The following is a 17,925-nucleotide window of genomic DNA, read 5'->3' on the forward strand; positions in this document are numbered from 1 at the left end:
TGGTAAATACGTATTTCAAGAAGAAGGAGGAACACAGGGTGACATACAAGAGTGGAGGAAAGTGCACATAGGTGGATTACATCTTAAGCAGGAGATGCAACCTGAAAGAGATTAGTGACTGTAAGGTAGTGGCAGGGGAGAGTCTAGCTCGATAGCATCGATTGGTGGGCTGTAGGATGATTTTAGAGGTGAGGTTGAGGAAGAGAGTGAGGTTTAAACCAAGGACCAGATGGTGGAAGCTGAAGGAGGAAGACTGTTGCGTGAAATTTAGGGAGGAGGTGAGACAGGCGTTGGATGGTGGTAAAGATGGGTGGGATGATTGGGCAACGACAGCAGAAGTTGTGAGGGAGATAGCTAGGAAAGTACTTGGTGTGACATCTGGACAGAGGAAGGAAGATAAGGAGACTTGGTGGTGGAATGAGGAAGTACAGGAAAGTATAAGGAAGAAGGGGTTGGCGAAAAAGAAGTGGGATAGTCAGAGAGATGAAGAAAGTAGGCAGGAGTACAAGGAGTGGCGGCGAAAGGCAAAAAGAGAGGTGGCAAGGGCCAAGGAAAAGGCATATGACGAGCTGTATGAGAAGTTGGATACAAAAGAAGGGGAAAAGGATTTATACTGATTGGCAAGACAGAGGGACCGAGCTGGGAAGGATGTGCTGCAGGTTCGGGTGATAAAGGACGCAAATGGGAATGTGCTGACGAGCGAGGAGAGTGTGTTGAGAAGGTGGATGGAGTACTTTGAGGAGCTGATGAATGAAGAAAATGAGAGAGAGAGAAGGTTGGAAGAGCTGGAGATAGTGAATCTGGAAGTGAGGTGGATCAGTAAGGATGAAGTGAGGACTGCTATGAAGAAGATGAAAAGTGGAAAGGCGGTTGGCCCAGATGGTATACCAGTGGAGGCATGGAAGTGCTTAGGAGAGATGGCAGTGGGGTTGTTAACCAGATTGTTTAATAAAGTCTTGGAAAGTGAGAGGATGCCGGAGGAGTGGAGATTTAGTGTACTGGTTCTGATTTTCAAGAATAAGGGTGATGTGCAGAGCTGTGGAAATTACAGAGGGATAAAGTTGTTAAGCCACACCATGAAGTTGTGGGAAAGAGTAGTGGAAGCTCGGTTGAGAGGAGAGGTGACGATCTGTGAGCAGCAATATGGGTTAATGCCAGGAAAGAGCACCACTGATGCGATGTTTGCTTTGAGAATGTTGATGGAGAAGTATAGGGAAGGCCAGAAGGAGTCACACTGTGTGTTTGTGGATTTAGAGAAAGCTTATGATAGGGTGCCAAGAGAGGAGTTGTGGCATTGTATGAGGAAGTCGGGAGTGGTGGAAAAGTATGTGAGGAGCGTGCAGGATATGTATGAGGACAGTGTGACAGCGGTGAGGTGTGCGGTAGGAATGACGGACCGGTTTAAGTTAAAAGTGGGATTGCACCAAGGATCGACTCTGAGCCCTTTCCTGTTTGCAATGGTGATGGACAGGTTGACGGATGAGATCAGACTGGAGTCCCCATGGACTATGATGTTCGCGGATGACATCATGATCTGTAGGGAGAGTAGGGAGCAGGCTGAGGCGAGCCTCGAGCGGTGGAGGTACGCACTGGAGAGAAGGGGAATGATAGTCAGTCGGAGTAAGACAGAGTACATGTGCGTAAATGAGAGGGAGGGTGGTGGTATGGTGCGGTTGCAAGGAGTTGAGGTGGGGAAGGTGGATGGGTTTAAATACTTGGAATCAACTGTCCAAAGTAACGGAGAGTGTGGTAGAGAAGTGAAAAAGAGAGTGCAGGCAGGATGGAGTGGGTGGAGAAGAGTTGCAGGAGTGATTTGTGACAGAAGGGTAGCTGCAAGAGTGAAGGGGAAAGTATATAAGACGGTAGTGAGACCAGCTATGTTGTATGGTTTGGAGGCGGTGGCGCTAACAAAAAGACAGGAAGCGGAGCTGGAGGTGGCACAGTTAGAGATGCTGCGATTCTCGTTGGGAGTGACGAGGATGGATAGGATAAGAAATGAGTGTATTAGAGGGACAGCGCAGGAAGGACGGTTTGGAGACAAAGTGAGAGAGGCGAGATTGAGATGGTTTGGACATGTGCACAGGAGGGAAACGGAGTATATCGGGAGAAGGTTGTTGAAGATGGAGCTGCCAGGCAGGAGGAGAAGAGGAAGGCCAAAGAAGAGGTTCATGGATATGGTGAGGACGGACATGCGGGTGGTTGTAGTGTCAATGGAAGATGTGGAGGATCGGGCGAAATGGAGACGGTTGATCCGCTGTGGCGACCCCTAACGGGAGCAAGCCGAAAGAGGAAGAAGAAGAAGATTTTCACATGCATATGTTAGTACGTGCATATTAGCATATGCATATTAGTACATGCATATATTAGCACATGCATATGTTAGTACATGCATATTAGCATATGCATGTTAGTTCATGCATATATTAGTACATGCATATATTAGCACATGCATATGTTAGTACATGCATATTAGCATATGCATGTTAGTTCATGCATATATTAGTACATGCATATATTAGTACATGCATATTAGCACATGCATATTAGAACATGCATATATTAGCACATGCATGTTAGCACATGCATATATTTGTACATGCATATTAGCACATGCATATGTTAGTGCTTGCATATATTAGTACATGCATATAAGCACATGCATATTAGTACATGCACATATTACCACATGCATATGTTAGTACATGCATATTAGCATATGCATATTAGTACATGCATATATTAGTACATGCATATATTACTACATGCATCTTAGCACATGCATATTAGTACATGCATATATTAGTATGGTACATGCATAATGGCACATGCATTTATTAGTGCATGCATATATTAGCACATGCATGTTAGCACATGCATATATTAGTACATGCATATTAGTACATGCATTTTAGTACACACAAATATTAGGACATGCATATTAGTACACACATATATGAGTACATGCATTTTAGTACATGCATATATTAGGACATGCATATTAGTACACACATATATGAGTGCATGCATTTTAGTACATGCATATATGAGGACATGCATATGAGTACACACATACATGCATATACATGCACATGAATACATGCATTTTATTACATGCATATATTAGTACATGCATATTAGTACATGCATTTTAGTACACACATATATTAGGACATGCATATTAGTACACACATATATGAGTACATGCATATATTAGTACATGCATCTCAGTACATGCATATACTAGCACATGCATATTAGCACGTGCATATACACTATCAATACATATGCCTGGTTCGGTTGGTGGGCTTGGGATCCTCGGGTCCTGAGTTAAAATCATGATTGGCTGTTTAATTATACCAGGTAGAGTTGACTCAGCCGGTCATCCTTCTGAGGTTGGCAAAATGAGTACCAGCTTGCTGAGATGATTGAGTATCTTGTGTTGGAGTGGTGATCTGTCCAGGATTGTGCCCAAAAATCCAGGAGACTGCTTTAGCAGCAACAATACTCTGCACAGAATATGGTCCCCATTGATGGATGGAGATTATTATTATTATTATTATTATTATTATTATTAATATTATTATTATTATTATTATTTTAATGTTAAAGTCTTCAGTTACTGACGAAATAGTTCTCATCGAGGCCAAGCCGAATGAAAGAACTGCATTGATAGAAAAGTAAGGAAAGAGAGAATAGTCTCAAAGTTTTTGAGGAAGTAAAAAAAATCTGCTTTTTGAAAAGGGGAAGGTCATAATTGTTTGGGAAGACATGAGAAGGTAAAGAGTTCCAGAGTTTGGCAGTGGAGGGGAAGAAAAAACCATCGTCACGGCCACCCTTGAGATGCCAATGGCTACACAATAATCATGTGATGTAGTGGCTTGTTGAGTGTTCCTTGGTCTCGCTCATGGTGGAGGTACACAAGCAGCAAGTTATTGCGAGCAGAAACCGAAGTAATATTTGTAGAAAAGAGAAAGAGAGCCTACTGCGCAGCGTAATTTGAGCGGCTCGAGTTTTGAGGTCACACTGGTGGAGTTGACAAGTCCAATAACTTTGGATTCAATTCTGTCCAGTAAGTATGTGGAGCTGGAACCTCTGCAGATGTAAGAGCAGTACTCCATACAAGGACGAATCAATCCTTTATATAGTTGGAGCAGCTGTTCAGAGGAGAAGAATCTTCGACATCTCAACAGGACTCCGAATTTCTTTGAGGCAGACTTAGCTATTTGTGTAATGTGTGGATTCCAGGGAAAGTCAGAAAATAAGTTTTGTAAACCAATCCAGTCAGCATTATTGAAATGCCAATACTGGCGTTTCGTCGGAGCAGTCGGATGAGAAGAAGTAGTGGTAAGTAAAGTGATGTTAACAAGATTGTGGTCAGAAGAACCAATTGGAGGTGAAATTGTGTAGTTGTTATGCATGCATATTTAGTACATGCATATTAGTCCATAGCTATTGATACATGCTTATTAGTACATACATATCAATACATGTATTTTGGAACACGTATATTGGTGTATGCATATTGGTACATGTACATTGGTACATGTCTATTGATATACACACATCAATATATGCATGTTGGTTTATGAGATAATATGCCATGAACAATGAAGCTGCAAAAAGTAATGTATCTTTCACACCATTCACACCAAACATTCTCATTTTGTGCTGTGAAGGTATTCAGCAGAGCAATGAATCGTGATGAAGCAATATGTCACAGATTCCTGTTCTGCTTTGCATCATACGAAAATAGTAGTCGGTAGAGCAGTAATAGCAAGACTAAAGGCATTCAAATTCCCTAACTTTCGTGACATCTTTCACAGGAAACTGCAAGTTAACCTTCACTCTTCCACTTTTCCGTTCCATCTGAAACGTCAAGCGTAGTGTACAGTATTTCAAACCAAATTTCCAACAACCTTGAACATTTATTACCACATTACACTCCAATAATGCGAAATTCCTTTGAGACATTGTAGTATCAGAACACTGACTTTGATCTCAGATATTTTGCAGATTGATGATCAATGCACCAATTTCAGACAAAGATCAATTGGAACAATGAGTAGACAAGAATGACTCGGAGGACAATGACAATGATGCAAAATTAGATGTACAGAATGACTTTCTACTCATGATATTATTTTCCTTAATAAATTAACCAACTTGGTCTTCATCGATATCTTACTATTGACAATAATGAAGGTGTTAAAGGTCATTAAAGTCTCTATTCTTTATAGTGACATGTTTGAATGCTCTCCAGAGTACTGTTGACAAGCTCATCAAGAAAACAAACCTGGCACTGGTTGTGGGCACCAACTCGTGGCGGGAGCAGTTCAAAGATGCCATCACTGTTGGAGCAGGTAAAAGTGCAAACCACAAGAGGGTTGATCAGATTCCAATAAAGTGGGGCAATTATAGAACACTATGCTGCCATTCTATCACCTCGATTTTGCAGTCCTTTATAAGGGGAATTTAAATAGTTCCACAAATGAGATTACTGATATGGCAACACAATGGTTTTTACTATATATATATATATATATATATATATATATATATATATATATATATATATATATATATATATATATATATATATATATATATATATATATATCCTGTAAATATAAGTCCATGTGTTTGTCTGTCCATATGTCTGTTAGTAAGCCAGCCAACATGGAATATTACACTTTTTGGGGCATCTCGTGTTAATAGCAGGCATCCATGCCAGATCAATGAGTCATAGGATAAAGAAAAAGGTGTGGGTGGATGCCACCCTGGATTCTCAATTTATAGGTCATTTTCAAGGTTATAAAGGTAAAAATAGCAAAAAATGACAAAATGATCCTTTTCCTTTATTTTGGCAGAATTAAAACATTTTTGGTGCCAATATCTTTATATATTCTTCTGTTTCATGTTTTCATACACAGACAACAAAAACATCATGTAAACTTTTTAATTTACATAAATGCACAACACAATGTAATGTAAAACTACAGTTTAGAAATGCAGTAGTCTGAGTACCTATTATGGTAATCAAGTTTCTCACTGGCAGTGAACCAAGCTGAGAAATTGAAATGTTATGTCTTAGGTTACTGTAGATTAGTTCAACAACAATTTCAATGTGGCTAAAATGTACTATGTGCATGTTTTATAGAAAATCTCTTGCCCAGCTGGGTTACAACATTCTACCACATCACAGCCACATACAGAAGTGCACTTCAGTACTTTTTTTAAAGCAAGTGCAATGAGCTGTTTGGCATTTGGATTTGCACCCACAGGTCATCAGCTAAAGGCAGGCATCTGGAATTGGGGGCAGTCTTGTCCAGATAGGAACCAGGCAAGTCTTCTCCTTCACGCAGGCAGCGGTGTCCACTGGGGATGGTATCCTGATGCATTCTCGATCTGCTTGCAACCAGATCTTTGCCTGGTAATTGGCACGTTTACTGTGCAGATCCAGGGCATCTCTGGTCAGAGGCAACAAATCAAGGCCCTTCTTGGCTTTACCAAACACATGGAATCTGGCTTGATCCACACTTGGCTGTGCAGGAACACCATACAGATGACATACAAACTGCTCAACTTGGGCGAGTTCTCCATCGCGACCAATTCCACTGACTAGGAGTGGCTGACTGGAAAGTTTTCCAGCACATCTTCTTCCCGTGGCCACTGAAGGCTGAAGTTGTGTCACAACCTGTTAGTGCATGGAAACTCAGCAAGTTTTCCCGAACAGGTTGTGGCAGTTTGTCTGATACAGCATGTATTGGGTAGCACTTCCGCTTCTTTGATGTTCCAGAAACCATCCATACTTGAGCTGCTCTGGTTGGCATGAAGTGTAGGAGAAGCAGCAAAACATCTGTGTCACTGCACATGACCATCAACCTTTCATATCCTTCACTGACTGCCTCATATGAATGGAGTATTAGCCTTGTATCAGCCACTTCGTGGTTGCCATGAAGTCTGACTGTTTCCCTTCTTGTTGATCTGGCATCGGTAGCATTGGAGAATCCACCTCCTGTTACCACTTCACATCTTTCGGGGAGATCTTCGCCCTTCTGCATGATCATCTCAGAAAGGAACCTTGCAAGATCTGCCTTGTTCGCATCTGAGGCAATGAAATTGCTGACAATATTGAACTCATCACCGGGTGAAGTTTGGAACGCTCAATCAATTCTGCAGACTTCTTCAGAGTTTCCACCCTGTGAACTTTTCTTTTGCCCTCTTCTTGGCAAAACATGCATAGGGACCAATTCATTGCTCGTTGGGTGCTTCGTCGGGTGGGTACTGAAGTAGTGCTGGAACATGGAACAAGACCATGACGGGATGCCAGCTGTGGAAGTTTCTAGCGATCTGAAAATACAGTGAACACAGTGGTTATAACCATGTAACAACGATCAACAAGAACACCGAGCACACTGCTATATACACGACGTCTGGTACTTATTTGGCAGGAAGCCTGCCTATCTCCAACTGGAAAGAAAATAAGAACATGTTAATGGTGTGCAAGTTCTGGTAGTACTGAGAACAAAGTGACATTGGACATGGTAAAATACCCAGAAGAATATAACAGAAAAATGGCAATGTTTGCCTTTCATTCTCTTAAAACTCTATAAATTAAGGTATATTTTCAGTTGAACCATTCACAATGCAAAAATACACTTGCTACAATATACAAGCTTTGGTTTTATTGATATGTTCAATAAAATAGGCACCGCTTTCATCAAAATAGGCAAAATCTCAAAATCGACCGGCAATGACCTTGGTGACCTTCAAAATGACCTTGAAATTGAAATTTGGCGATTGCATCCACCCACATTCTTTTTACCTTGCCACAATGGAATGAACCAAAATGGATGCCTGCTATTGACAAGCGATGCCGCAAAAAAAATTCCAGGGGACTTTTCGATTTTTAGCTGGTCTACTACAGTATGTGTGTGTGAAACAACAATCATGCCCAAACTACTGGGAAAATTGCCACCAAACTTGACACGTAGACCAAATTGGACCTCCTGTTGAACATAGGCTACTTGTTTTTTTATGATCATTAATAATGATGATATCGCTAAATTAAATTCTAAATTATATTGTGCCGGTTTGTGGGTGTGGCCTCATCGTCACCAGCTCTCATTGGTTTAAACTCACACATTACATCATGCCTTACATCATCAAGTCCTGTCTAACACTAACCCTAACTCTCCGTATGTTTACAGCTGATTTTGTTCTGAAATAATCAGAATCATGACAATTTAACACAGGTAGAGGACAATTAACTTTGTGATTTTGAAGATGATTTGTAACACCTGAGCAAACTTACAATTGCTATCATAAGGGAGTAGACACTTATCCAACCAGGATATTCTAGTTTTGTATTTTTAATTTATTTTCTGAAATTTGTAGAATTTGTTTTTCACTTGGAAGTTGTGGGTTACGATGTGTAAATAAAGGTGGAAAAAGTCTGATTTCATGTAATTTAATAACAGGCTACAAGGCAACAAAAGGTGAAATTTTTGAAAGGGGGTGTGGACTTTCTTGAGGCAATGTAACTACCCCAAACTTAACTTACAAAAAGCAAAAATATGAGAGAACGTTTTAACGAGTGGGTTGAGTGAATACGAGTAATGTACTGCAAACAAAACTGTACAACTCTGTTATGAATGTTTGCATGCATCCATAGTGCAAACGACTCCAGGTTATTATACATAAATTATATTACGGGAATTATAATAAGAATAACTAAACTTAGCAAAACTTTGGGGTAGTTATGTTCATTTGTAGTTATGTTCTTTTTATGGTTTTCCGTTACATATTGAGCAACCGTATTGCCAGTCCCATTAGGTGTGTTCCGGTCCTCAATTAATTTTGACGGCAAACCGCCATTCTTCCAGTCGAAACACTGAAATATTTTCACTGAACCGTGATTGATTCCATCTGGAGTAACTCCTGAGTAATCGATGCCACTTTCTTCAAATGTTTTCAGAGCAATGTCAACAGAATGCGGTGCAAGTACAGAGTCAACTAGAAGGGCACTCGGTAGAGCGCATACCTCCGGGACGCAATGCCTGATCCAGTGGAACATATCGGGTCCAATTACTTTTTGAAATATCATGCCATATGACGTTTTTAGCCCTATCTCTCAATGGTGAAGGGAATTTTAAAATTAAATAATTCTCGGATCCAGATAAGGATTCGGATCTTCACCAAAATCAAATCAATTCGTCCTTGTCACACACCCAAGCTGTCCATAAAGTTTCGTCCGAATCCATCTACAACTTTTTGAGATATCCTGCATACAAATACAGACAAACAGACAAAGAAACAGACAGAAAGGGGATGAAAACAACCTCCTTCCACCTTTGGTGGTGGAGGTAACAATGCTCCCTCAGAATGAGGGAATGTCTTCTTCAACAAGACAGAATTGCAATCCATTGAGTTATGGCTATTGTGATGCTTAACAGTGTGAAATGGACTTTATTCGAGCATTTTATGCAGTCATTGCCCCCCTCCACCCTCCCACCCCCCCCCCCACACTCCCCTCCCAACTTCACCATGCTTCAGAAATGGCATGATGCCCTTATTGAATCGTTTTGTGAAAACCCATCAAAGTGTTCTAGACGTTTGTGTTTGGATGGAAAGGCTCGATGGCTGGTGAGTGAGCACTGTTTACCACCCATTGGGGATTGTGGAGTGTAGGGTTCATTAGTTGTTGACCGTGGTTGCTGTTAACCTGCGCCTCCTTCTCTGCCTCTGCAGCCCAGCCGCTGCCCTATCTCCTGCCCCCCTTCCCAGTGGTTCCCCTGCTCATGTGCCCACCGGCTCCCCTGCCCCCCGCCCCCACCCAGCAGTTCCCCCCCCCCCCCCCCGGCACTCCAACTCTCCTACCCCCCTTTCTCTATTTTCTTCCTGCCAGATACCCCCTCATAGTATATGCATATACATATACATATATAGGTATATACACACACACACACATTCAATGAAAGAGCCACAAGCTACGGGAGCCCAGTTTGAGCTCCGCAGGTCGTGTCAAAATGGCCGCAACTGCCAGCTAAGTCCACATCCCCAAGCAAGTTCCACAGCCCCAACCATCAGCACCCTCATCTGTGCCCCCTTTCGCTGTTCACATTGATATATATATATATATATATATATATATATATATATATATATATATATATATATATATATATATATATGTACATATATCATCATCACACCATTTGAAATCCTTTGTCCCTGAGCAGGGGTCAGCTTTTTGTGGGCTCCAATCATGGTACCCTTACTTGTGGCAATGTTTTTTTACGGCCGGATGCCCTTCCTGACGCCAACCCTTTAGTCGCCTTCGACCCTGCAGGGATAATTACCAGTATGCTGGTGTTCATTTCGCCGACCTTCAGAAGGATGACAGGCTGACTCAACCCCCCTGATGCTAACTCAGCAGCCAGTGGGGCTCGAACTCAGGACCCAAAGGATCCCAAGCCACCGCCTTAATCACTAAGCCACACCAGGCTCATGTACATATATATATATATATATATATATATATATATATATATATATATATATATATATATATATATATATATATATATATGTTGTTGTGGCCACGGGTACCGAGACACCAGCTTGTCACTCAGGTGGATTAATCCACGGTTGTCCTCGGTAGAGCCAGACCTGGGGCCACCGCTCACAACTAACATTATGGTACGGTGGGTTGTTTTATAACCACGAACGCCACCCAGTCAACCACGAGTTCCAGTGTCCGCCATCTAATTATTCCGTTTAACTAGAGGTCACATGGTTACCTGATGGGGAGCGCACCCTCGGAAAAGCACCAATATTATCTGATTAGATTTTAATTATGGCGGCCAAGTGTTTCAACCACTGGTGCGTGCCGATGATTTTTTGGTCAAATCTGTGGTAATTACCTCCCAGTCTATCTAGGTTCGGACAATGCTAGACCAATGGAAGGGAAAGGACAAACACGGACAGGTTGGAAATCAACAAATAATTTATTCATAACAAAATAAATAAATAAAAATAACTTTTTATTTTCTGAGGAAAATAAAGAATGAATTTCAAAGCAAAATCAATCAAAATGCCAAGAAAGAGACAAAGAGCAGATGCTTATTGGGAGTTGATTTACTTTCAGTGAAACACAGACAAGGGAACCCAGCAGATCATTCAGGGGGAGGGGAGGGGGAGAATCGTCTCGCTCACCAGAGTCGTCCATGGAGCGAAAACGTCCTGAAATGCGTGCGTGTCACGTCCGTCACCAGCACCCAGCTTTGCCGTGCACCCTCTCGCGGGGCAGCCTTGAACGCCAGTCGACGTCTGGAGGGAACCGAGATCAACCGTCGTGGGTTTAGACCCTGGTGTTGTTGGTGATCGACCCGAGCCTCACTTGTTGGCGGCGCTGCTCACACCCACACGCACACCACACGCTCGCTTGCCGAAGCACGGTGAAGGGCGAATTGTCTCGTCGGCGCTGGTCAGACACCCACTTCTTGCTCGCTTCTCTCGCGCTTTGCTTTTTCCTCTCTCCTTTCGCTTTTCTTCTCCTCACGCTTTTCTCTTCAGAACGCTTTGTCCCTTCCTTTCTCTCCTCACTTTTTCTCCTCGGACTTTTTCTCTTAGAACGTACTTCTTCCTCATTTTTATATCCCCGGGCCGTCTCCACGGGATGCCGTCCGCCCCAAGCTCACCCAGTCCCACTGAGGCACGGTTACCATGACGACCCATGCGCTCTCAAAAAACGGCAGGCGTCGGAGCTCACGAAATATTGCTGTTGAGAAAGAATAGGGGCGGGCTTCAGAGCTCGTGAAAGAATGTTGCTGAGGAAAAATGAGGGCGGGCATCAGAGCTCGTGAAAGAAATGTGTGTGAACGTGTCTGTCGTAAAGAAAAAAGTTTCGCGTAAGAGAGGGGATCTATCCTTTACCCTTCTCAATGCATCACATTTGAGATCCCATTAGACATGGGGATGGGCTAATCTGAACATGTATTCAAGGAAATAATTGTCTGAGGACCTGGATGTGTGGATGTATTCATCAGACCGGATTCTAAAATCCGTAAAAAAAATATATATATATATATATATATATATATATATATATATATATATATATATATATATATATATACATATATATATATATATATATATATATATATATATATATATATATATATATATATATACAGTGGGGAGAACAAGTATTTGATACACTGCCGATTTTGCAGGTTTTCCCACTTACAAAGCACGTAGAGGTCTGCAATTTTTATCATAGGTACACTTCAACTGTGAAAGACGGAATCTAAAACAAAAATCCTGAAAATCGCATTGTATGATTTTTAAATAATTAATTTGCATTTTATTGCATGAAATTTGTATTTGATACATCAGAATATTTTGATACATCAACCCACATCAGAAATTTGTATTTGATGACTCAGCCTGCATACGTGCAGCCTTCCGAGGTCGGCGAAATGAGTACCAGTGTACTGGGCCGGTGTATACCCCGGTTAAAATAGGTGTACCATATCCCTGTGTTGTAAGAGGCGACCAGGGTTGCGTCAGGAAGTGCATCCGGCGTAAAACATGTGCCAAATCACTATGCGGATCATACGGATGATCCGCTGTGGCGACCCCTAACGGGAGCAGCCAAAAGAAGAAGATATATATATATATATATATATATATATATATATATATATATATATATATATATATATATATATATATATATATATATATATATATATATATATATACTGTATACATATGAGGTGCCGCGAGGAGGAGTGATGTAAGGGCCACATCGGCCATTTTGGAGTTAATGCCATATAGCACTATTTTAACCCTTCCCCTATCATCCGAGCATATCATCATCAAATCATTAAAAAATGTCGCTTGCATCACTCCTCCTCGCCAGGCCTCATAAATATGTACATATGTATACTGCATGCTATATATATATATATACTGTATATACATATATATATATATATGTATAATTTGTATATGTATATGTATATTATACTGTGTATAGATATGTGCATCTGTATACTGTATATATATATATATATATATATATATATATATATTGTTGTGGATTCTCCGCCCGCCGGCGTGCGAGCGACCGCGTTTAACTAATAGCGGTCGCTTCGCCGACCGAACGGACAATCGAGTCGCGGCTTTCCGGATCAACGCCGGAAACCAGCCACGGGTGTGTTTTTAAGCACACCACAGCCTAGTCAATATTCTAATTAATTTGATATACCTAATTAATCGTGCGGGCAGACTACCGAGAGACTGTACCTCAACGGGGCTGCTGGGACACGAGCCGCTTAAGCAGCTCGCTCCGTTTTGGGATAACCGAGCAGGATGTTATCGCGAGCCCCGTTGGACCCGATCACTTTACCGGCTATTTAAAAACCAACTATATTCCGAGTGCAATATGGCAGTTCAATTAGAGAAAGAGGACACAACGAACGGGTTAACATTCAAACAAGCACATTTATTTCACACACAACACATATGCAGTCATGTATCAATCAATGCACGTATGCAATCATGTATGCACTCAATGCAAAACATGCTTGCAGTTATGCAGTTATTTAAAGCAAATGCGGGTAAGGGACAAAACACGAGCAAAACAAAGAACTACCACCGTCTATTTATTATGTACAGTCACTTATCGACAGTTCTGCATACGGACATGGCGCCACAACATTCATTCAAAAGCAAGGAAAAACCCCAGGACAGACGAGGGGTAGACTGGACCCCTTGGGGTCTTCATAACATGGAGCCGTGTATACCGCAAAGGCTCCGTGAGACCGAGCTGGCTACCTTCACCTCGCTGGGGCGACCCGCGATGTCCCGTCTCCACGACCCACGGTAAATCACGGCTCGGCAGGCCGCGTGCCTTGGCTCCGCTGCGCTCCGCTCTCTCCAGGCCCCTACCGCGGCTCCACTCACTGCCCACCACTCTGATATGACACCCTTCTCTCCTTTCCACACACCTCCACAACCTCCAGCAGCCGACGACTCAGAGACTGACTGACCGACCGACCGACCGACTGTCTGACTGACCAACCGACTGACTGACTGACTCCCCAGTCTGCGCTTTCAACGCGCCCTTTTATATCCACGGTGCCTCACCCCCCCCCCCCTTTCGCCCTCCTCCCTTCCAGCACGCGTGTGAAGCTTCCAGAAACAGGGCGTTTTCCTCGCCGAATCGGGGCCTTTCTTTTATGTCTTCATAGCTTTCCGCACGTGTTTTTCGTTGGGGGGGGGGGTGAGGCTATCGTCCGTTCTCCCCCGATGAATGCTAGGCTTCTCGCAACCGTGCTGAGGTTGCAACGGGGTGGTGGTTACGGTGGTCGTTGTCATGGTGGCATGGCTGGCGTTATGGTGGCATGGCTGGCGTTTTATGGTGGTCTTGATGGTGGTGTGGTTGGGTGCTTGTGGTTAAGGTGGTTGTGTGAAGGTGGTGTTGGAGAAGGTGTTGGTGGTGGCGGTGGTTGTTGTGAAGGCAGCTGTTCGTTGTCTGTGGAGATGGTGGTTGACGAGAAGGTGGTTGTGGTGATCGTGGTTGTTGTGGATGGTGGCGCTTTGTGGTGGTAGTAATGGCTGTTGGTCCAAAATAACGACAGTAAAAGAAAAACGGCTAACTCAAAGATCACAGCCCGGGACACGAATAATTTCCCGTTAAACATCGGTGGGGAAATCTATCTGAACACAGACTTATCGACATAACTGATCTAAGGACCCATTTGGTGCTCTGCGAATTTCCACAGCCGTAACAATATATATATATATGCATACATACATATATATATATATATATATATATATATATATATATATATATATATATATATATATATATATACATACATACAGGGTGTCCCAAAAAATATACAACTTTTCATCTGCAAAGAGGATGGTCATAACATCCTTTAAAAAGATATAAGGTTGGATAGAAAGCTGAAAGGTTGAAGTTTATTGTACCAATGTCAAAATTGCCACCAAAATTTAAATTTTGGTATAGAATCATCGTTTTCTTTTCGACCACATGTTCGACGTAGGCTCCACGTTGTCCGATCACTGCCTGCAAACGCGTTGTCATGTTCTCCATCACTTTGGGAAACGTTTCCTGATGAATGTTCTGGATTTCTCGGTGGATGTTTTCCTTCAGCTGATCAAGAGTCTGAGGCCAAGGGTTTCCATAGATCCTGTCCTTGAGATACCCCCACAAGAAGAAGTCTGGAGGAGTAAGGTCAGGGGAATACGGTGGCCACTCAACGTCTTCATAGAGGGAGATAAAGCGGCCCTCAAAATTTTGGTTGAGAAAATGCCTTGTTTCCCTGGCTGTATGGGGCGGTGCCCTATCCTGCTGGAACCACTGGGTTCTCATCTGGATCAGGTTGTTTCTCCTACGGCCTGTGTACATAGCTCAGGCAGATAGAATTCCTGAATCATTTCGCGATAGTTCCTCTGGTTTACCGTGAAAGTGCGTCCCTGGTCATCTTCAAAGAAGTATGGACCAATTATCCCATACCAACCAACCGCCACCCACATGGTGACTTTGAGAACAGATCGAGGCACCAGTTCAGTTGATGCATTACCAGGATTTTCAGTTCTCCAGTACCGAAGGTTTTGCTTGTTTACCTCCCCGGACAAGTGAGCATGGCATTCATCCATCATGTGAAGTTTTTTGAGGAAGTCTGCATCTTCCTCCAACTTTCCTGAGAACCAATTTGCAAAGTCTAGTCGTTTGCGTTTCTGTTGATCAGTAAGCACCGTTTCCGTTTGAATTTTGTATGGAAAGGCATGAATGTTTGTCTCGGCAGAAAGTTGTCAAATCGATTTTTTTGGACTCTGAACGACCGCCTGTCTCACCATTTCCACATTTTCTTCACTACGACCTGTCCTCTTCCCACCACTGTGACCCTTGTGAAGGTCACAGATGGTTCCCTCATTGGTAAACTTTGCGATGGTGCACTTTATTGTTCGAAAGTTTGGTGCATGGCGCAAGTGGATACCGAAATGTCTCGAGTAAAGACGTTGCACCTGTATGACATTTTTCGTCTGGTGCCAAAGTTCAACAATTTTCGTCCGTTATTGTACGGTCAGTCTTGGCATTTTTCTGGAGCTTGCTTGGTATCAAAATAAACTTCAGGGTCTCTGCAACAAGAAATGAAGCATTCGTGACAAAATTACTGCTTTTTTAGGATCAAACGAAGCATTTTAAAAGTTGTGTATTTTTTTGGGACACCCTATATATGGTACCTTATCAATTGCTTTCTGAAATGCTAAATGTGCAACACTTGCTGAACTTCACTCATCTAAGCAATCATAAAATGGTTCATTTCTTTCCATTTAAATGGGAAAAACGACTTTTTGGTTCACGAAAAAATATTTTCACGAAAAAAATAAGTGACCACTTTATTCGTTATTGTTGTTTGTCTGTCTGTATGTTTGTATGTATGTTTTTTTTGGGACACCCTATATATGTATGACAGGGTGCTTGAGGGTGTCTTTTGAAACACACTGTCTCATTTTACTTATCTTGGCATGTCCTGGATTGTTGTGAACATTTTGTTCATTTCACTTTTTGAGTGTCACACATAAACAGACAGGAGCTCCCTTTGTTATTACTACACTACATTAAGGCCTACTCATTGATTCACAGATAAATGTCTTCCGAAGTCACACCTTATCTCGCATTGTGACTCAAAAAGTGATTGATTACTCTCTGTAATTATTTTCTGCAAGAAAAAGGAAAACACCAGAGCACTCCATATTTATTAATGGGATAACTCACAATCAACACAGACCAATTCATTCTTGGAGGCCCTTCGCTGAACACTCCTGAGGTCATTGAGAGGGCACAACAGTCGGTCAGAAACAGTTCAAAGAAGTTGCTTCGCCAACACAGTCCAAGAACTAGGACTGACTGTGTCTAATGACAAGAGGATTCTCCATGATGACATAAAACTTTATTCATGGAGAATACAAGTCAGACACAAATTCACTGGCCCAGACAAAAACGACGGCCTTGAAATGGCTCGGTGGATTGTGGAGAAAATTGAGGAGGAGCCTGGTTTTCTTTATGACGTTTGATTCTCCGACGAGACTCACTTTTTCCTTAATGGCCATGTCAACTCACGGAACAATGTCTACTGGGGCACAGTACTGCCTGATGAGGTTTGCGAGAGCACCGTTCATTCAGTCAACTGCAGAGTCTGGTGTGGAATGGGCAAGCATGGCATCATTGGATGGTTGTGGTTTGAAGATGAGGATGATAATGCCATGACCATCAACTCTGAGCTCTACATTAAAGTGCTGAATGAGTTCTGGCTGCTCTTGGTCACAGGTGAAGCTTTGAAAGGGAAGAACAATGATTTCAGCATGATGGGGTAACCCCTCACACCACAAATGATTCCCGTGAGTGGGTGATAAACGACTTCGGTGAGCGAGTGATTGGCCGACGCTTCAGTGTCGAGTGGTCTCCACATTCCACTGATCTGATTGGACCACTAGATTTTATCTTTGGTGATATCTCAAAGACAATGTGTACAAGGATAACCCGAGAAGCATCTTTGAGCTGAAATATGCAACCACAGAGAAAGTTCGGTCCATCTAATTTGCTGAATATCAGCGTGTAATAAACAACTTCGCCCATCTTGTTTAAATATGCATTCAGCACAGAGGTGGACATTTGGAGCACGTGATTCGCGGAGGACCAAACTAATGTCTTACAAGACACGGTTCTGATACTTGGTACATCCGTGTCACACAAAATGTAGCACATATTCCTGAAGTCCTGTGTAATTCAGAATAAAAATGAATGTATAGTGAATTTTTTAATGGGTTTGGTTGTTTTTGGCACACCCTGTAATATTCCCTCATAAAATACCT

At 42.3% G+C, this 17,925-nt stretch overlaps 1 protein-coding gene across 4 annotated transcripts in view; it reads left to right on the forward strand.

Annotated features, from left to right (window-relative positions):
* Positions 1–17,925, forward strand: part of LOC147012310 (sodium/calcium exchanger 3-like) — a 281,319-nt gene that overhangs the window by 244,559 nt on the left and 18,835 nt on the right. For all 4 annotated transcript variants that reach the window (XM_085856299.1, XM_085856301.1, XM_085856298.1 and 1 more), the window contains one exon: positions 5,261–5,360. In XM_085856299.1, the coding sequence (XP_085712425.1) occupies positions 5,261–5,360 (100 nt within the window). The remainder of the gene's footprint in view (positions 1–5,260; positions 5,361–17,925) is intronic.

Source organism: Eptatretus burgeri, chromosome 15 (genome assembly GCF_056783735.1).
Source record: "Eptatretus burgeri isolate ZD-2024b chromosome 15, Ebu_testis_v1, whole genome shotgun sequence".
Lineage (NCBI taxonomy): Eukaryota > Metazoa > Chordata > Myxini > Myxiniformes > Myxinidae > Eptatretus > Eptatretus burgeri.